The sequence below is a fragment of the Pygocentrus nattereri genome, chromosome 11 (assembly GCF_015220715.1).
Source record: "Pygocentrus nattereri isolate fPygNat1 chromosome 11, fPygNat1.pri, whole genome shotgun sequence".
Classification (NCBI taxonomy): Eukaryota; Metazoa; Chordata; class Actinopteri; order Characiformes; family Serrasalmidae; genus Pygocentrus; species Pygocentrus nattereri.
Genome location: NC_051221.1, coordinates 2,654,927 through 2,677,702, shown reverse-complemented (window position 1 = coordinate 2,677,702; position 22,776 = coordinate 2,654,927). Strand labels below are relative to the sequence as shown.

At 41.2% G+C, this 22,776-nt stretch overlaps 2 gene segments (V, D, J or C); one reads left to right on the top strand and one right to left on the bottom strand.

Moving 5' to 3' along the window:
- Positions 1 to 1,711: 1,711 nt before the first annotated feature.
- Positions 1,712 to 3,270, bottom strand: LOC108418143. The segment is given in 3 exon segments: positions 1,712 to 2,168; positions 2,869 to 2,977; positions 3,262 to 3,270. Coding segments are annotated over 3 exon segments (441 nt in total).
- A 279-nt stretch (positions 3,271 to 3,549) lies between these two features.
- Positions 3,550 to 22,776, top strand: part of LOC108417027 — an 83,148-nt gene continuing 63,921 nt past the window's right edge. The window contains 2 exon segments of the V gene segment in view: positions 3,550 to 3,594; positions 3,732 to 4,030. Of these exon segments, the coding sequence occupies positions 3,752 to 4,030 (279 nt within the window).

Sequence of the window (22,776 nt, the reverse complement as noted above, 5' to 3'; positions counted from 1 at the left end):
GAGGAGTGGACAACCTGGACAAGCTAACTGCCACCTACACTTGCCAGCGAATGACCAGGAGATGGCCAATGGTTGTATTTTACAACATCCTCGATGTGTCTGCATACAATGCATTTGTGTTGTGGAACCAAATTCACCAAGGGTGGAACTCAAACAAAAGAAAACAAGCGAAGGATGTTTCTTGAGGAGCTAGGAAGATCCCTTGTTAAGGCACAAATAGAGCAAAGGAAACGGGTGCCCCGAGACCCAGCCGCTGCAGCCTTGGTCAGACAGCTGCAGAGCTCATCAAGCACTCCATCCACACCCACAGCAACACGAAGAGCATCAGCACCAGCATCCTCCTCAACCAACCCTGCCTTAACATCAACCACAACAGCCACAACCCCAGTGAGACCATCTGATTCTAAAAGAAAGAGGTGTCAGGTCTGCCCTAGCAATAAGGACAGAAAGACAAACACGTTGTGCTTCACCTGCAAAAATATCTCTGCAAAGAACACACAAGTGTCACTTTTTGCCACACATGCATCTAATATTGCACAAGTACACATGCATGTTCTTGCACACAGATTATTTATAAAACTAGTACTTGGTTTTGGAGAGTTTGATTTGCTTGATTGGCTGTTGTTTGTTTGACATTGAAAATCTACATATTATTATTATTATTTAATAGTAGTTATTTATTGTTTATTACTGGTGCTTTTCATTTAGTATTTGTATTAAAGTTCTATTTTTTTGCCTTCTTGTTGAAGTAATTATATATGGGTCAAAATTGACCCGTAACAGCATAGATGTTACTATAGTTAATAATAAAAATATATACATTTATATATTTTTTTACATTTAGGAAATGTGTTCTAATGCCCTTTAGTAATAGTCAGGTACTATAGCAACCTTTTTTTATTTATATTATTCTCTTGAGGTTCATTTGACTATATTTTTATATTGAAGATGACGGGTATTCTCTCAAAAGAAAAATATTCTCTCAACAAAAAATATTTAAACCAATCATTTCATGGATGAGGAAGCCTAACAAGGTAACTAAAGTATCTGAAGGGTGATTTAAGACACGGGTCAAAACCGACCCGGTAACATAAGAAAGAGTAACAGAAAGTTACTACTAGAGGAAGGTTAAGACACAAATCAAAACCTGCCTGTTTCTCAGTGATTTGCTTTTCACTAAATTTCATTTATAATGTTTATACTTAAACCAAACTTGTGGGGAAGGCGCTATAAAAATGAAACTGATTACTATTAAAAACACAATTTTATTAAAACAAATAGTGCCTGGTTGGGTGGACAACAGTGTGATGCATCAGAGTTTTCAGGTTAATGAAAGTGGCTGATAGAGTCAAGAGTTCTTTAGAGTCTCTGAATCAGAAACATTACATTTATACAAAACTGAATAAAGATTTGATTTTATTGGGACAGAGTTGAACTGTTATCCATGTAACGACTTCTTTACGTTTTTATTTGTATAATTGTTTTTTTTGTGAATATGTATTGGATTATTCATTGATTTTCTAATAAATACTCCTCTGGACTATAATCTTATTTCTCATGACTGTTTGAGAAATAAATAATTTTGTCTCATGATTAATCTTTTTAAAATAAAGCCTCAAAAAATCATGACACAAAAGTGGAAACACTGCAGTTAATCAAATCTACAAGCTTTATTTTTAGAAGAGAAATAAACAAACTTGATTCCAGTAAATTACAGATCAAAGAAATGTTTACATGTTTATTGTTGCTGCTTTTAAAGGAAAATAACACAAACAATGAAAGACTGTAGATATTAATACTGAAAATCAAGAGGAGCTCTAGCAGCTCCAACACACGCGTGGACGCTCACTGCCCAGTGCATTGCTCTCTCCTCAGGGTTTGGCTGACAGGAGTCTGGGAGTCCTTGGTGGCCTCACAGGTCACTGTCTTCTTTAGCCACTGGTCCTCCTGGAGGGTCAGGGTGCTGCTCCAGCTGTAGAGGCCATCGTTCTTCTGCAGAAGCCCGGGGCTCTGGCTAACCCCCGAGCTCCAGCTGCTCCCGTCCACCTTCCAGCTCAGCCTCCAGTCTGAGGGGAAGCCCTTGTTGGCCAAACACACGAGTGTGGCCTTCCCCTGCTGCAGCTCCACGCTGGAGGGGGGCAGGACCGTGAGGGTGGGCGCGGCCACACCTAGGACACACACACAGTTTCATTTCCCTTATTTCTAACAGAGCACAACTGAGTTCAGTGATGCATTAAAAACCAAACTCTAATTACAACCTTAAACTCAACCGTTTCACACACAAACTCATATTTCCAATCACATTCATAGCTGCACTTCATTTCCATTTTCATTAGAAAATATTACTGAATTTCACTCAGTAAAACTCAGACATTCTGCACATCCTGTGATGGGAAATTTGAAATGGAACATGATTTTATTTCCTCCAAACAATAAATAATCCCTAAATAAATGGAGCTGCAGTCTCCATGTACTATGGCTTCAAAGCTTTAGAGCAGAAAACGCTGCTCATAATAACCTCCACATTGTGGCTTCCAGATGGAGACAGAACTGCTGTAATGGAGCCCAACACTGACACTACAATCCAGCTCTACATCTGATCTTTTTAAAGAAATGTCAATACTGAACACTTCACAGGAAACCTTTAGGAAATATTAGTGTTTTAAAGAAAAGAAATTCAGTTCAGAAACAGGAGCTCGTGGTAAAGCCTAAAGCTCCACGCTCGCCACACTTCAGCCAAGTTCTAATGAAATACATTCAAATTTGGATCAGAACTGATTTAGAAGAACATCAAGTACGTCTGTACTGTTGATCCATAATCATTTTAATAAAACATTCCTTTTGAATAAGGAGGAAAAGTGGACTTACTTCCAACTGACAGTTTGGTTCCTCCACCAAAAGTCCACCACAGTGATACAAACTGGTTTACTGGCTGTACAAAAACCTCCTGCTCTAAACATGCCGCTCTCTTCAGCCTCTACACGCACTATTTCTGACCTATAATACAATATTAATGGGTTCTACAATCATCTAATAATGGACTAAACTACACACTGTAGATCTGCACACGTTCTGCCTTTTATTCCCAACAAGGATTATTTTATAAGCAGTGAAATATCTAAACTGAGGACTCGCTTGGTCCTTTAGAATTTACACAACAGACAAACTGAACTTCCTAAACACTAAATATACAGATTTAAATTGGTAGAAAATGTTCTAGATAAAAGTTCTTCTAAAAGTTTTAGATGAAAAGGTTCTCACTGTTTTCATTGTTTCCTCCACCAAAAAGTCCTCCAGCCCTGATCCAGACAGACTGGGTGGCAGTCGTAGCTGCAGAGACCCTCAAATGAAAGGCAGAGTCAGTTAGAACTGCACAATAAGAGAGCGCCCTCTGCTGGACATTAAAGGGAATATTTCACTTCTAATAGAGGCTCCACTTTGCATGATCAGCCCACGCTTCAGTGCTCTGCTAGTGTTTATAGTCCTGTGAGTTTAACACTTCATGACTGAGAGCTGCTGCCCCACAAACTTCACCCACAGCAACCATGACTTTGGTCTCCATCTTCATCTGGACGCTCACCCTCTGGACTCAAGGTAAAAATATCAGGGGTTATATTTCAGTTCTGAGGAGCCGCATTAACTCACTTTTGTTTTTGATCATAGCTGAATTAAAATTAAAAGAAGATGTTCTGAAATGTTGACTTGTTTTTCTCTGTATTTTTTTTCTTTAGGGTCATTTGGAGACATAATTATGACTCAGACTCCAGGATCTCAGACTGTTTCACCAGGAGACTCTGTTACCATCAGCTGCAGAGCCAGTCAGAGCATTTACAGCAATCTGGCCTGGTATCTGCAGAAACCTGGAGAAGCTCCTAAACTCCTGATCTATGGTGCTACTAGCCGTCAGTCTGGTGTTCCAGATCGCTTCAGTGGGAGTGGATCTGGTACAGATTTTACTCTAAAGATCAGTGGAGTTCAGTCTGAAGATGCAGGAGATTATTACTGTCAGCAGGGTTATGACACTCCGTTCACACAGTGTTAGAGCACAATACAAAAACCTCCCTCAGCTGTAGAGGAACTGCTCTGACTCAGAAACTCTCACTGATCTGAGAACAGCTGCTAAAGCTGCACTCAGCTGAACTCATCAACTCCAAAACACTACAGTAGTGAGCACTGTTCTCTCTTTGGGGGGTTCTCCTGACTGTGGAACAGGGATCTTCAGCACTAGATGGAACATCTCACAAAACACACTCAGCACATCTTTTCTAAAGATTGCCTTCAAATATCTACAAACTCATGGATATTATTAGTTCTACTTCAAAGTAGTGAAGAGTCAAAAATCTTGCACAGATTGTCGCTGACGTTAAAGTACCATCCCACCTTAATAGTTATAATAATAATAATAATAATATGTTCCATATTATTTTTTTTAGCAGACTCCCTTTCATTACAGTGGAGATCAATGCAATTCAAAGTACCCAGATAGTCTCTAACTATCTATATCTAGTCTATAACCTAAAAATCAAGTCCTATCAAAGCTTGATCTTGTTAAATAAGGACATATTTTAAAGTATTTTAATTTTTAATAAGTAAACAATAAATTCAACAGTGGTCTGAGGGATTTAGTGAAGCACTAAGTCTTCAGCCCACAGAAGAAGGGGCTCAGAGTAAGTGTAACCACTGAGAGACGTGGACGGTGAAGCGTTGAGAAATGACCTCATGCCTTTCTTGGATCTCAGGGAAGGGCAGGGCAGGGATCAGGAGATCTGAAGTTAGCGTGTGAGTGTGTTATTATGAATTCAGGTGCAGAGGACATGTGAAGCCGGGAATTCGTGAACTTGATCAGTTGAAGCATTCTGCATCCTCTGTAGAAGAGAAAAGGTGCATGAAAGAAAGTCAGCAAGCTGAAAATTTCAGTAATCAAGTCTAGAAATGACTAAGACGTAAATGAAGTCCTCTTTTCTGGAATGAGACCTTTTCATCTCATTTTAGCTGCTCAGTTTCATCAGGACTCCCTGACAGAAGAGACAGTGTATCTCAGTAGGGCCTTCCTGGTTAAATAAATAATAAATAAATAAAATAAAATGAAAAATTCTGGTTCATGTCGTAGAAATCCTCAGGATCTGATAACAGATGTCATGTGATCAGAGCTGGTTATGAAGAATCAGTCCAAGGTGATGATTAGATGAAGTACAGCTGGGTTTCTACATAGCAATGATAATGAAATGAGATCAGCACTAATTATGTTTACATACACAACAGTGGGTTCAGCATTAGACTAAGATATGATCGTTAGAACAGTGTGGTTTGATGATCATGGACTGACTGTGGTCTTAGTCGATCTGTACTTAGCAACAATAAAACATGAATCCAGGCTGATAATCACAGGACTATGACAGCTTTATGACACCAAAACAAATGAGTGACCAAAGGAGAAAAAGCCCACAGTCTTGTGTAGAGAAAGAGTCTTTAATGTTATAGATTCAATGTTACAGACCGGTAGGATAAATACAGTAGCTGGTGGTTCACAGTACCAAAGACAGATTGGAGAAAGATGAGAACTGAGTGAAGATAATTAACAGCAGCTGTTTGTTCTTCAGTTTGGATGTTTTCAAGGAAAATTTGATGAACTGTAAAACAAAGTTTAAAAGGGTTTGCAGAAGCACCAAAAGGAAGAAGTGAAACCAGCCCCCCCACAGCCCACCCAGCTGAACTCAAACAAGCAGTTTAAGCAGTAAACAGTCAGACAGAGAGAGAGAGAGAGAGAGAGAGAGAGAGAGAGCGAGAGAGAGACAGAGAGACAGAGAGACAGAGAGAGAGAGAGAAGGAGAGAGAGACAGAGAGACAGAGAGAGAGAGACAGAGAGAGAGAGAGAGAGACAGAGAGAGAGAGAGACAGAGAGAGAGAGAGAGAGAGAGAGAGAGAGAGAGAGAGAGAGCAGTGGGGTGGAACCCAGATCTGCATGAACAGGCCTGAGTCGTCCTCTTTCTCCCAGAATAGAGCAGCACTTTCACCAGATGTTCAGCTTCATTCAGCCAAACTCCCTCAAGATCAACACACAGCACTGCACTGAATCTCCAGCTGAACTCCCTCTCTAACAACACTGACCATCACCATTCATCACAGTAAAGAACTCAGACTGAACTCAAAAGAACTGGAAACTATGCAGCAGCACTAATGCGTTCTAGCACTGGAGAACATTCACTGGTTCCTCTTTCCACAGTGGAACAACTAGAACTTTCCTAACTCCTAATCTAACTACCATCAGATGAAGTGTCATACAAACAGTTCAAACCTCTCATTAAAACCTGTGAATGTCTTCATCCAAGAGAACCTCCCTGACCTCAGACCAGCTGGTCATCATGATCTGCAGCTGATAATGAGGGGATTAAATGAATCTCCTGTTTAAATAGAATAAAAGTCTCTTTTCACAGTGAGTTTGGTTCCTCCACTGAAAGAGAACCACAGTGCTACATTTCAGTGAAGTCATTGTACATAAACCTCCATCACTCCTCACTGTTCACCCTGAGCTCTTCTACACTCATCAACTCTTGATGAGCTTTAGAAATTAACGTCTAACACTGAATGAACAGAACTGAGCTGATACTTTTTAATCAGATCTAAATAATCAGACGTGTTTATTATGGAGGTGTTTGGTGAGTCCATTTCCATAGAGGCTCCACTTTGCATGATCAGCCCATGCTTCAGTGCTCTGCTAGTGTTTATAGTCCTGTGAGTTTAACACTTCATGACTGAGAGCTGCTGCCCCACAAACTTCACCCACAGCAACCATGACTTTGGTCTCCATCTTCATCTGGACGCTCACCCTCTGGACTCAAGGTAACTCACTCATTTGTCTTTGTGTAAATTAATTTCTGTAGATTAATATCTCTTTATATATTCTACTAATTCTTTATTTTGAAGTGTTTAAAACTATTTTTTTCTCAGGATCCAGTGGTCAGGTGACTGTAACTCAGACTCCTGCAGTGAAAACTGTTTCTCCAGGAGACTCAGTTACCATCAGCTGTAGAACCAGCACTGCCGTGGCTACTTATAATAGCAAGGGTTTACTAGCCTGGTATCAGCAGAAACCTGGAGAAGCTCCTAAACTCCTGATCTACTACGCTACCAGTAGACAGTCAGGTGTTCCAGCTCGTTTCAGTGGCATTGGATCTGGATCTGACTTCACTCTGACCATCAGTAATGTCCAGACTGAAGATGCTGGAGATTATTACTGTCAGAGTGCACACAGTATCAGTGGTAGCTGGGTGTTCCCACAGTGTTTAGTAGGTGTACAAAAACCCCCCTCAGTCCAGCTGCACAGAGACTGCACTGCTGCAGCTGGACTCTACTGCAGGTGCTGAGGGGGAGGATGGACACACACAATAACACACTCTGTGGAAATCAGGACTTTAGATGGAGTTTGTTCTTCTGTTCATTAGACTGGAAATGCTTTGTGATTTTAGGGGTTTATTTCCTGATCTCCACAGGTCTGGAACTAGCTGTAGGGTTCAGCTCCAGTCTCATTTATTCTAAAGTTTATTATAAGGATCTGGACAGATTATGAAATGGATGTTTCTCTCAGTCCTGAGAAAGAGGGAGTCCCTGAAGAAGTCCTTCAACAAACTCAGACTCATCAGCTTTTAGTAGGAGTTGATCTTTACAGGGTGAGTACTAAGCAGTTACACGTAAATCGGATGAATTCATAATGGAATTATTATCTGTCCAGCTGGTCAGCCAAGGTCCAGTTAAAAGAACTGCATTATTTTAAAAAACATTCAGGTTTAAAAGATTTAAATTTTTATACACATAAACTGTCACTGTAAACATCAGTTACATAAATTCATTTATTCTCTGCTTGTGTAGGTCAAATGCCGTCAAAAGCCTTTCCAAAATAGCAAAATAATGAACTATTTATATTAATTTTATTCAAAATATAGAATTCATTTAAAACTACAAATTCCTTTTTTAATCAAATAATCAAAGTTAGTTATACGAATGATAAAAATACCATCACTGTAGGTCTGGAACAGGAAACTACGTCACTGAAACTGAACAGAAGTGATAACAGGCTCCTCCAATAACATTACAGAGATACAGGTTCAGGTCAGATCTTTACTGAAGAAGTCCCTGTAAAACAGAAACACAGTTAAAATATGTAGACAGAATGTCTGTTATAAGCTTGGAAGGTCTGTTTAAGTAAGATGTTCCATATAATATTAACATGCACCACTGTTAGCTTGGTGCTAACATAACATTACAAACCCCTTATGGGCTCTAGCATCGCCACAGCTGTTGATAAGATAAACTAAAGCCTCTCACAGAGTGATGTAGAGGGTTTCTGCATTAATCATTATTGGGCTGGTCTGCTGCTGCTCACACCTCTCATTTTGGGGCATTAGCAATTTATTTTACCACAAAATGCATAAGAAGTTTATTTATTAACACCTTTCTGGGATCTTTTGGAGAAAATAATCTCTAAAATTGTACTTTTCATAGTACTTTAGTCATGATTTCCCTGAAGTATCAACACTTTCACTGGAGTCTGATTTGAAGCTGCTCTTTCTCTCTCAACACCTTTCACACTACACGACTTACACTGTTGTTCTGTGTTCCTACAGTGCAGAACTTCCCAAGAGTCTAACTGGACCTGATGGAAACAGTGGTCAATATCAGGTGCTGTGCTCTTAGACAGAATGACCCACCATGGACTCTGACTTCAAAGAGATGTGACCGATCACAAAGCAGTACAGAGATCACCAATGAGATAAAATGGAATTTAACACATAAATCATGAAGGAAATATGAATCCATCCATCCATCTTCCAAGCCGCTTCTCCGTCAGGGTCGCAGGGGGTGCTGGAGCCTATCGCAGCGGTCATCGGGTGGAAGCCTGGACAGGTCGCCAGTCCATCGCAGGGCACACAAACAGACACAGTCACTCACACCTAGGGGCAGTGTAGCATATCCAATTGGCCTGACTGCATGTCTTTGGACTGTGTGAGGAAACCAGAAAACCCAGAGGAAACCCAAGCAGACACAGGGAGAACATGCAAACTCCACACAGAGAGGACCCCGGTCACCCGGCTGGGGAATCAAACCCAGGCCCCCCTCGCTGTGAGGCGACAGCGATACCCACCACGCCACCGTGCCACCTGCAAGTATGAACTCAGTAAAAAGTAGATTACTCTACTTGAGTGGAAATCAAAGTATTATAATTTGAAAACAGTCAGGAGAAAACAAATCACCTGTATTTTAATACATGGAACTGTTGAGGAAATATAACTAGTTAATATTCATCTCTGCTCTTCACTATACAGCAACACAAATCCCCCACTGCTCCTGATGCTCCGGGTGTTCCCCAGGGTTCTGTTATGGGCCCCCCTGTCTTTAAAGTTTATATGCAGTATAATAGTCATATTCATGGATTACCTTCCTTTCTAACTACCTGTATCTGTGATGTTAAGATTTGGTTAAGCTCTAATTTACTTAAATTCAACACGAATAAAACTGTTGTTCTAATTATTACCATAATACTTGTATAACCTCCCTCTCTGAAAGTATGTTGATATTGATGACTTTAGATAAAACCCTCACAATCTGATCATAATCATGGTGTCATATTTGATTCCTCACTCACACTAAGCACTCTGCCCTCATCACACCTGCTCTCCATAACCTGCACTGCTTATCTGCCCCTTTGTGTGGTCAATACAGGCTGCTGCTCATGACCTTCACAGACATACATGGCCTTGAGCTTAATACCTTACTGATCTCCTCCATCTCTACACGCCAGCTCAGACACTCAGGTCTTCTGTAGCTGGTCTGATTAGAGTGAATCAGACTGTCCTCAGTCAGTGGGAGAGAATTTAGTGGAACAGCTCCAAACCTCTGGAACTCCCCTCTATCTCTGTCTTTAACACAACTCAAACCCCCCTGTTCACTCAGTGCTTTACCTCCCTTTACATATTCATTCAGATGGAGCTGGTGCTCTTCTCCTGTATGTTAGAGCTCTTTCTGTTTGTTTCTGCACTCGTTCTGTTTCACTGTTACCTGCTTTGAGTTTAATAAAGGTGCTGTAGAAATAAAACAGGTTATTATTGGACTGACACACTGATGGTCATCAGCAGCACTAAAGGAAGAAGTGAAACCAGCCCCCCACAGCCCACGCAGCTGAACACAAACAAGCAGTTTAACCAGTAAACAGTAAGACAGAGAGCGAGAGAGAGAGAGAGAGAGAGAGAGAGAGAGAGAGAGAGAGACAGAGAGACAGAGAGAGAGAGAGAGAGAGAGACAGAGAGACAGAGAGAGAGAGAGAGAGAGAGAGAGAGAGAGAGAGAGCAGTGGGGCGGAACTCAGATCTGCATGAACAGGCCTGAGTCGTCCTCTTTCTCCCAGAATAGAGCAGCACTTTCACCAGATGTTCAGCTTCATTCAGCCAAACTCCCTCAAGATCAACACACAGCACTGCACTGAATCTCCAGCTGAACTCCCTCTCTAACAACACTGACCATCACCATTCATCACAGTAAAGAACTCAGACTGAACTCAAAAGAACTGGAAACTATGCAGCAGCACTAATGCGTTCTAGCACTGGAGAACATTCACTGGTTCCTCTTTCCACAGTGGAACAACTAGAACTTTCCTAACTCCTAATCTAACTACCATCAGATGAAGTGTCATAGAAACAGTTCAAACCTCTCATTAAAACCTGTGAATGTCTTCATCCAGGAGAATCTCACTGACCTCAGACCAGCTGGTCATCATGATCTGAATCAGTGTTGGTTCTTTAACTTTCAGCACAGTCCACTGTATAACATATGAGTGGAGCTGATTACTGAATAATCACATTCACTAAAACCAATCATTTAATTTATAAAGCACAGACTAATGGTGTGAAGTGTTACCACTAAAAGAGTTGTGCCTTTATGAACTCAGTACTGTGAGGAGATACATCCCCAAACACTCCATTCAGTGCAGTCATGAGAAAAGACATTTGCAGATGATGCGATTCTTTTCTTCAATAGAGGTGGAGACCCTGGAGAAGAGAGCAGGTGAAGATGCTGCAGATCTAGCTTTTCTTCACATTTACTCACTTTAACGTGTTTGAATGTTTTAATTTAACTCAGGATGTAGATCTTATTACTCTCATGATCACATACTTGATTTAGTTTCTTTCTCTGGTCTGAATGATGTTGGTGTGTCTGGTTCCAAGTGTGGTGTCTCTGATCATTTGCTTGAATTCAGTTTTAGGTTTTCTCCACTTAATCTAAGACAGAAAACACAATATCCTATCATGGCCTTCAGTCGGTTGATCCTCTGTCCTTTTCTATCTCCATGCAATCTTCCTTTCCTCTTTACACTATTAATGAATGCTATCCAGTGGAGATGCTCTCAAATTACAGTTACTCTCTCTTTAAAGCTTCTGAAGCTCATGCCTCCTTGAAGACCTGGCTTTTACCCTCTTCTCACTCCTGTCCTTGTTCCACTCCTGAGCTCCAGGTCAAGAGAGCAGTAGGCTGCCACCTTCATCAACTTTAGAAGAAACCTTCACACCACATGTCTTCTATAATCAGCAGTGTTCATTTCAGGCCTCTGTCACTCTTTACCACAGTTAACAAACACATTAACCCCCTGCATCTAATGTTTCTGGCTCTGTTGAGCGATCTGAGTAACTTCTCCTGTTTCTTCATAATAAAATTGCTTCTACATATAACCTTTTCAGGAGTTTATCTGAGAGACCACAACATACCTGTTAAATCCATCCAGTGCCATACCAACAAAAGTCTTCCAGTTATCTCTACTCCCATTTCTCACCTGAGTAATCTTGAATGTCTGGAATTGTCCTGTTCCAACTAAAACCTGCTGCAGTTGTGCCGGTCATGAAGAAATCTGGTTCAGATTCAACAAATTTAAATAATGTCAGACCAAATTCGAAACTCCCTTTCACTGCTAAACTACTGGAAAATGTCTCTCATGTTGCTCAAGGGGTTCCCCAGGGTTCTGTCCTTGGCCCTCTCCTCTTTATAATTTACACACTTTCACAGGGCCGTATAATTCATCAGCATGGACTCAGTTTTCTTTGTTATGTGAATGAGAAACAGATATAAATCAGCTTCAACTCCTCTAATCTCTTGCCCCCCCCCTCTCTAACTGTCTGTTGGGATATTACAAGTTGGGAGAGCTGTAATTTCCTTATGCTTAACTCTGATGAGACTGATTTCCTAATTACCCCCAAAATATTTACTTGCACTCACTCTGATATGAGCTTTAACATTGACGGAGGTCATGTAAAACTCTCAGAACCTGTTTCTGATCTAGGTGACACATTTAATTTGTCACTTTTATTGATTATCATATCAGCTCACTGATTAAACCACCTTCAGTCTCCTCTATAACATTTCCAGGGTCCGTCTCATGCTCAGTAGCAGTGATTGAGAAATGCTGATTAGTGTGTTTATGAGTATCTCTACATGCCAGCTCGTACACTCAGGTCTTCTGGTACTGCTTTCTTCACCCCAGTTCAGATCGTCCTCAGACAGTGGTTCATTGTAACAGCTCCAGAACTTTGAAACTTGCTTCCTCAAAGTCTCCATGATCTCACATTTGTCTCGGCCTTTAAGACACAAATCAAAACCTGCCTGTTTCTCAGTGATTTGCTTTTCTCTGAATTTCAATAATGTTTATATGTAAACCAACTTTGTGAGGAAGGCGCTATAAAAATGAAACTTATTACTATTAAAAACACAATTTTATTAAAACAAATAGTGCCTGGTGGACAACAGTGTGACGCATCAGTGTTTTCAGGTTAATGAAAGTGGCTGATAGAGTCAAGAGTTATTTAGAGTCTCTGAATCAGAAACATTACATTTATACAAAACTGAATAAACGTTTGATTTTATTGGGACAGAGTTGAACTGTTATCCATGTAACGACTTGTTTATGGTTTTATTTGTATATTTGTTATTTTTCTGAGTTTGTATTGGTTCATTTATTTTCTAATAATGGAAAGTTTTATGGACTATAATCTTGTTTGGTATGACTTTTTGAAAAATAAATAATTGTGTCATCATTAAAATTTTTACAATAAAACCTCAAAAAATCATGACACAAAAGTGGAAACACTGCAGTTAATCAAATCTACAAGCTTTATTTTTAGAAGAGAAATAAACAACATTGATTCCAGTGAATTACAGATCAAAGAAATGTTTAAATGTTTATTCTTTGCTTGAAAAAACAGGAAAATAACATAATAAACAATGAGAGACTGTAGATATTAATACTGAAACTCTTTATTGTGATGATGAAGTGATGAGATGAAGATCAGAGCATTAAGCAGAGCCATGTTTGAGCTCACTGAAGATCAAGAGGAGCTCTAGCAGCTCCAACACACGCGTGGACGCTCACTGCCCAGTGCATTGCTCTCTCGTCAGGGTTTGGCTGACAGGAGTCTGGGAGTCCTTGGTGGCCTCACAGGTCACTGTCTTCTTTAGCCACTGGTCCTCCTGGAGGGTCAGGGTGCTGCTCCAGCTGTAGAGGCCGTCGTTCTTCTGCAGAAGTCCGGGGCTCTGGCTAACCCCTGAGCTCCAGCTGCTCCCGTCCACCTTCCAGCTCAGCCGCCAGTCTGAGGGGAAGCCCTTGTTGGCCAAACACACGAGTGTGGCCTTCCCCTGCTGCAGCTCCACGCTGGAGGGGGGCAGGACCGTGAGGGTGGGCGCGGCCACACCTAGGACACACACACAGTTTCATTTCCCTTATTTCTAACAGAGCACAACTGAGTTCAGTGATGCATTAAAAACCAAACTCTAATTACAACCTTAAACTCAACCGTTTCACACACAAACTCATATTTACAATCACATTCATAGCTGCACTTCATTTCCATTTTCATTAGAAAATATTACTGAATTTCACTCAGTAAAACTCGGACATTCTGCACATCCTGTGATGGGAAATTTGAAATGGAACATGATTTTATTTCCTCCAAAACAATAAATAATCCCTAAATAAATGGAGCTGCAGTCTCCATGTACTATGGCTTCAAAGCTTTAGAGCAGAAAACGCCGCTCATAATAACCTCCACATTGTGGCTTCCAGATGGAGACAGAACTGCTGTAATGGAGCCCAACACTGACACTACAATCCAGCTCTACATCTGATCTTTTTAAAGAAATGTCATTACTGGACACTTCACAGGAAACCTTTAGGAAATATTAGTGTTTTAAAGAAAAGAAATCCAGTTCAGAAACAGGAGCTCGTGGTAAAGCCTAAAGCTCCACGCTCGCCACACTTCAGCCAAGTTCTAATGAAATACATTCAAATTTGGATCAGAACTGATTTAGAAGAACATCAAGTACGTCTGTACTGTTGATCCATAATCATTTTAATAAAAGATTCCTTTTGAATAAGGAGGAAAAGTGGACTTACTTCCAACTGACAGTTTGGTTCCTCCACCAAAAGTGTACCACAGTGATACAAACTGGTTTACTGGCTGTACAAAAACCTCCTGCTCTAAACACGCCGCTCTCTTCAGCCTCTACACGCACTATTTCTGACCTATAATACAATATTAATGGGTTCTACAATCATCTAATAATGGAATAAACTACACACTGTAGATCTGCACACGTTCTGCCTTTTATTCCCAACAAGGATTATTTTATAAGCAGTGAAACATCTAAACTGAGGACTCGCTTGGTCCTTTAGAATTTACACAACAGACAAACTGAACTTCCTAAACACTAAATAAACAGTTTTAAATTGGTAGAAAATGTTCTAGATAAAAGTTCTTCTAAAATTTATAGATGAAAAGGTTCTTACTGTTTTCATTGTTTCCTCCACCAGAAAGTCCTCCAGCCCTGATCCAGACAGACTGGGTGGCAGTCGTAGCTGCAGAGACCCTCAAATGAAAGGCAGAGACAGTTAGAACTGCACAATAAGAGAGCGCCCTCTGCTGGACATTAAAGGGAATATTTAACTTCTAATCTCTCTAGAATTAGAAAAGCCTGGCTGAGCTGAAGTAGCTCCCAGCAATAGTCTCCGCTACTGACCTCCACAAACCTCTGAGACCCCCTTATTTTTCCTCTCCACTTAATGCCTTCAGGATCATCTGGGGGAGTGAAATGTCATATAACCCTCAAATCATTCTGTCTTCGTTCAGAAAACTCTGGTGGGAATCAGAAGAGATTTCATTTCCCCACATCTCTATAAAAAGCTGGACTTTAAACATCAGATTCCACCCAGAGCAGAAACATCTGATCAAACAAGATCAGATAAATATGATCATCTTTACTCAGTGTTGTTACAAAGATGATTTCCATAGAGGCTCCACTTTGCATGATCAGCCCATGCTTCAGTGCTCTGCTAGTGTTTATAGTCCTGTGAGTTTAACACTTCATGGCTGAGAGCTGCTGCCCCACAAACTTCACCCACAGCAACCATGGCTTTGGTCTCCATCTTCATCTGGACCCTCACCCTCTGGACTCAAGGTAACTCACTCATTTGTCTTTGTGTAAATTAATTTCTGTAGATTAATATCTCTTTATATATTCTACTAATTCTTTATTTTGAAGTGTTTAAAATGATTTTTTTCTCAGGATCCAGTGGTCAGGTGACTGTAACTCAGACTCCTGCAGTGAAAACTGTTTCTCCAGGAGACTCAGTTACCATCAGCTGTAGAACCAGCACTGCCGTGGCTACTTATAATAGCAAGGGTTTACTAGCCTGGTATCAGCAGAAACCTGGAGAAGCTCCTAAACTCCTGATCTACTACGCTACCAGTAGACAGTCAGGAGAAAACAAATCACCTGTATTTTAGTACATGGAACTGTTGAGGAAATATAACTAGTTAATATTCATCTCTGCTCTTCACTATACAGCAACACAAATCCCCCACTGCTCCTGATACTCCGGGTGTTCCCCAGGGTTCTGTTATGGGCCCCCCTGTCTTTATAGTTTATATGCAGTCCAACAGTCAAATTCATGGATTATGTGTTCATTGCTACATTTCTGATATCCAAATCTATATTAACTCCCTTTCTAAGTACCTGTATCTGTGATGTTAAGACTTGGTTAAGCTCTAATTTACTTAAATTCAACACAAATAAAACTGATGTTCTAATTATTACCCTAATACTTGTATCACCTCCCCCTCTGAAAGTATGTTGATCTTGATGAGTTCAGATAAAACCCTCACAAACTCTTCATGATCATGGTGTCATATTTGATTTAGTGGAACAGCTCCAAACCTCTGGAACTCCCCTCTATCTCTGTCTTTAACACACAACTCAAACCCCCCTGTTCACTCAGTGCTTTACCTCCCTTTACATGTTCATTCAGATGGAGCTGATGCTCTTCTCCTGTATGTTAGAGCTCTTTCTGTTTGTTTCTGCACTCATTCTGTTTCACTGTTACCTGCTTTGAGTTTAATAAAGGTGCTGTAGAAATAAAACAGGTTATTATTTGACTGACACACTGATGGTCATCAGCAGCACTAAAGGAAGAAGTGAAACCAGCCCCCCACAGGACGGAGGGATCAGAAGTGATGGACAAATGAGGGTCATCAATACAGAATGCAGTTTGGGTGTGTCTAGGAGACAGGAAATGACAGAGTAGACGGCAGACTGCAAAACCGGCTGAAGGCGGAGCTTTTTGAAAATGGCGGCAGGCCACTGCTAAACTTTTCAGCTAATTTATTTCTATTCCGCTAGCTTAATCTTAGACAAGCACAAAAGATAAGTAACCATTTTTCAGGTTGTCTTTTCTTTATTTCCTATCTAGTCATTCTCAACAACTCCAACACTCTGGAGCCCTGCGATATATTCGCCTATATAGACGACTGCTTTGATAGAGTCATCATGAGCAAGTCAAATAAGACACCATCCACCAAAAGGAGCCGGCCCGAAGAATCCCCAGGAGCGGCCAGCCCACATACCAGCAGCACGGTGGAAATTCTGGAGTCCATCAATAACAAGCTCTCCAGATTCGACGCGCGCCTGGCTCTAGTGGAAATACTCCACCAAGAGTTTCAGGCCCTGCGGGAATCAGTGGAGTTCAGCCAGCAGCAGGTTGAATCACTCGCTGCAGAAAATGCGGTTCTGAGAGAGTCGGTGAAATCGCTCACCGAGGGAATGACCCGGCTCTCGGAGGAAAACAAAAAAATTAAAGAAACGGTTCTTGATCTCCAGTCCCGCAGCATGAGGGACAAACTAATTTTTTCAGGAATCCCGGAGAAGGCAGACGAAGACCCGGTAAGTACAGTCAAGTCATTCATACAAACTCACCTAAAACTTCCGAAGGACACCGTTAAAAACATCGGCTTCCACCGCGTTCACCGCCTGGGGGGTAAACGGCCGGATGCGCGAAGACCCAGACCGATCGTGGCTAAGCTCGAACACTTCCAACATAAAGAGCTGTTAAAGAGCCGCGGCCGGGAACTGAGAGGAACGGACTTTAGTTTAAACGACCAGTTCCCCAAGGAGATCCTGGAGCGACGCAAGGTCCTGTTCCCCATTCGTAAACGTTTCATCCAAGGAGGCTCCCGGGCCGTCATTGCAGTGGACAAACTGTACGTTAGCGGTCAACTCTACCGCGACATTAATATCACACCATGGCTGTACTAATCAGGTGATCTGTATCAACACCGACGCCTTTATCCGAATACTTTAACATATCACCTTTCCACTAGTATAATACGACATGTCAAAAAAAAAAAATCATTAATGCCGGTTTAATAAGCAGAGTGCCTTAAATAATTTAAATGTTTTCTTCTTCCTTAAGATGTATTTGTTTTCCCTTTTTTTGTTGTTGTTGTATGTGCACTTTCATTTTACGTATCACCTTTTTTTCCTCCCCCTTTCTCTTTCAACACCCACACAGCGATTTGTTCATTCACTTTAAGCGATTTGTTCACACACACACACACATACATACAGGCATATCTAACAGACACACACAGAGACACACAGCACACACTCACACAAACATACAGGAGACACACACAAACACAGCACAGACACATACGACTGATACATGCAGGCACAGACACACACACACAGACATATAGTACACACACAAAACATACAACACAGGCATACAGCACACTTATACAACACATACACCTCTAGTAAACATCCAACACTCAAACAGCTAGTTTTAACATGAGTACACTGAGGTTTGTTACATGGAATGTACATGGAGCTGGTTCGAGGGAAAAGAGATTGAAAATTTTTAATCGGCTAAGCAACTTGCAAGCAGATATTGTCTTTCTACAGGAAACACATCTGTCCAAAACACCTACATACACACTGACCTCTCCTCAGTTCCCTCATGCGTACTCAGCCTGCTACAACTCAAAACAAAGGGGGGTGGCCGTACTAATTACAGAAGGATAAACTTTTCCATTAGTAACAATATAACAGATCCTGAAGGTAGATTTATAATACTTAACTTGTCGATTCTAAATATGCATTTATGTATTGCTAATATATATGGGCCAAATGTTGACGACCCCTCCTTTTTTCATAATATCTTCACTGCACTCTCTGAACATTCTGACACCAAACTAATAATAGGAGGAGATTTCAACCTGGTGCTTCATCCAAATATCGACAGGCTCAGTACAGCAATGAGTCAAAGGAACTGGCAGTCTGCAGACACTCTAAAACAATATATGAACGACTTTGGGCTCTCTGATGCGTGGCGTTCACATCACCCCACTCTCCGGGATTACACCTTCTTCTCAGCAGTACACCACTCACATTCTCGTTTAGACAACTTCTTAGTTAGCAACTCTATTATGATGGATGTCACAGACACTCAGATTCACCCTATCACTATCAGTGACCATGCACCGGTATCTCTCTCTCTGGCACAGAAAAGAACCACACCAACAAATAGGAACTGGAGATTAAATACATCATTACTTAAAGAACAAGATTTTATTAATTATTTCAAAAAGGAATGGACAACATATTTAGAGAATAACGATCTGCCAGGAACATCACCGTGTGTTCTTTGGGAAGCAGGAGAGGCAGTAATGCGGGGGAAGATAATATCCTACTGCACACATAAGAAAAAAAAAGAAAAAACACAGGTATTAGAATTGGAAGAAAAAATAAAATCCTTAGAAGCTGCCCATGCTGCTTCACCACAAGAACACACAATGAGCAAGCTGAGAAAACTCAAACTGGAATTAAATGAAATAATAGACAAAAAGACACAATTTTTACTGCAAAGGTTGCGTTGGCAGAACTTTGAACATAGCAACAAATCCGGAAAATTCCTTGCTAACCAGTTAAAGCTAAATAAAGAAAAAACAACTATCTCTTCTATAAAAGTCTCAACTGGAAACATTACTCATGATCCACAACAAATAAATAAAGCTTTTAAAGAGTTTTACAAAGCCTTATATTCATCACAGATTAATCCTTCTAACGCAGCTATTGAAGAATTTCTTAATAATATGAATCTCCCCAAGCTGGAAAATGAACAAATTGTTGCACTGGATTCACCACTTGCTTTATCCGAATTACATGAAGCCCTGCAGCATCTACCAAATAACAAAGCCCCAGGCCCAGATGGATTTCCAGTAGAGTTCTACAAAGAATTCTGGTCTGTGCTAGAACCAACCTTTTTTAGAATGGTAACTCAAATTCAAAATGAGAACGTACTGTCCCCAGACATGAACTCTGCTAACATTAGCCTACTTCTTAAACCAGGCAAAGACCCTACACTGCCTTCTAGCTATCGCCCAATTTCACTCATAAACGTAGATCTTAAAATTATTTGCAAAGTCCTTGCCAGAAGATTAGAGAAAATCACCCACTTATAGTACATCCTGACCAGACAGGTTTTATCAAGGGTAGACAATCAGCCAATAACACACGCAGACTAGTAAACATAATAGATTACTGCACAATTAACAAATTAGAAACAACCATCGTATATTTAGATGCAGAAAAGGCATTTGATCGGGTAAACTGGAAATATTTATTAGCAGTCCTACACAAATTTGGATTTGGTTCAACCTTCACAAACTGGATCAAAACCTTACATAGCTCTCCTAGTGCACGTGTTAGGACAAACGATATCACTTCACAAAGCTTCACTCTGCAGAGGGGCACCAGGCAGGGCTGCCCACTATCACCCTCACTTTTCGTTATCTTCATTGAGCCATTAGCAGCAGCAATTCGACAAAATACCAATATTAAAGGAATTAACACAGAAACTACAAACCACAAGATAAGTCTTTATGCAGTTGATGTATTACTTTTCCTGGAAAACTCCCAAGCTTCTCTCCCGAATACAATTAGACTAATAGATAGCTTCTCTTCTATATCAGACTATTCCATCAACTGGGGAAAATCAACAGTTTTGCCTATAAACTGTAGTTTCCAGAACACGACCGCCATTCCACTACAATCAGGTAATATTAGATATTTAGGCATACATGTCTCTGCTAGGCTTTCAGATTTAGTGCAGTTAAATCATATCCCTTTACTGAAAACAATAGAAGATGATCTCAAACGTTGGAACGCCTTACCTATATCACTCATGGGGAGAGTCGCTACCATTAAAATGATGGTTTTACCAAAAATCAACTATTTATTCTCACTAATCCCAAATAAACCCCCTGCTGCTTGGTTTAAGTCCTTAGATTCAAACATCTCACAATTTTTATGGAAAAATAAGCCATCAAGAATAAGTCTGAAAACTCTACAAAAGCCGAAAAACAATGGTGGTTTAGAACTACCAATTTTTTATAATTATTTCTTAGCCAATAGATTATAATACATTTCAAAATGGATCAAACCTGACTTACTAGACAGTCCATGGTTGGACCTAGAACAAGCATTCTGTAGAAAAACAAAACTCTCAGACTTACCTTACATTAGCTCTAATATTAAGCGCCATGACGCTTTTAAAAGCCTCAGTATAAATAGCTCACTGACAGCCTGGTGGGAATTTCTAAAACTAACTCAGTCTCCACTTATTCCATGCAAACTAACACCCATTTGGAACAATCCAGACATTTGTCAGAATAAGAAAGTACTAAATTTCACATCATGGCGTGAAAAGGGAATAAAAAATTTAGAACATGTTATTAAAGAGGGAAACTTTGTCACATTCCAGGAACTCATATCAGAATATGGAATAAACAACAGTAAATTTCTTGAATATCAACAATTGAAATCCATCATTCAAGAGAGATTTAATCCCAACCAACTAAATCTGGAAATATCAACATGGGTAACTGAATTTTTTAATTTATGTACCCCTAAATTATTATCAAAACTGTACAAATTATTATTAAAATTTGATGACTCAATCTCCCTCCCGATAGCCAAATGGGAACGTGATCTCTCTATCAATCCAGATCAAAGCTTTTGGACAGAAATATGTTCAAATATCTTCAAAATGAGTAAAAGCCCCAACTTACAACTTATACAATACAAAGTCCTTCATAGAATACATTATACAGGACAAAGGATGTTCCAAATGGGCCTAGCACAATCAAACATATGCACCCACTGTACAGCCAATGTAACCGATAACTATCTGCATGCTATATGGGATTGTAGGCCTGTTCAGATGTTCTGGCACAGGATATGTACAGACTTGTCCACGTGGCTTAAATGTTGCATCCCAACCTCACCCAGACTGTGCATCTTAGGAGACGTCAGTGAATTGGTTATGGATGCAAACACATCACACATAGTTCTCACTGCCCTATGCATCGCCAAGAAAACCATCCTCATTAACTGGAAGCAAAAAAAAGATCTACATATTACTCTTTACAAAAATTTATTATTTGATCACATTAGTCTGGAAAGAATGTCTGCTTCCTCTAAAAACCAGTTGGAGGAATTTAACTCTCTTTGGCTCCCACTGATCAGTTCCACTAGTTAGTCGGGGTGGCTGGCTGTGGTTTCATCTCCCGGGTGGCCTAGTTGGTGGCTGGGAATTGACTCTGGGAGGACTGCTTGTGTCGGTAACTTCCTGAGTAAGCTGGGGGGCCTCGGCGGCTGACCTGGGGTGTCTGTGTGCTTGCCCTGGTTGGTGGTGGATGGGTGGGGGCTCGGGGGGCGCTGCCGTTTTGCCTCGGGGTGTAGGTCCGGGGGCGCGTGGAGGGCGGGTGCAGGCGTATGGGGGTGTGGGGGTATGTGTGTGCGGGGGGGGGGGCTGTGTGTGGGTCCGGGGGTGTGTGCGGGGGGGGGGGTGTGTGTGGATGTGCGGACGCCCGCGTTCGCACGGACATGTGGTGCTGTGTGGTTGGTGTTGCTGGGCGGGCTGCTCTCTGCGGTGGGGGAGGTGGGGGCTTGGGCGGGGTGGCGGCGTAGGAAGTCTCCGTGGCCTCCCCAGGCCGACCTCATCCTGCCTCGAGCGGGGGGACAGTGAAACGCGGAGCCTCATGAGCCAGCTAGTCAGCTGGCTCTCCTCTTCCAGAGGATCATTGCCTCTGGACCTACATACCCCCCCCTCCATCCACCCCCAGACACACACACACACACACACACACACACACACACATACATACATTACTCCCCCACCCAAGCAAACACACACAAACACACACAGTACTCATACATTTAGGATCCTGGGGGCAGGCATGTTGCCGGGGGTCAATGAGGTCGACCCGCTGTCATAGCCTCACTCGTCTCCTGACGACTGTCTGTCCCTCAGTTTTTACTGCACTTTAGACATTCAGGGCTTTTGAGGGGACGGTGTAGATGGACACTGCAGACCAGTGGCCCGGTGCTTAGCCCATGTTTGCCC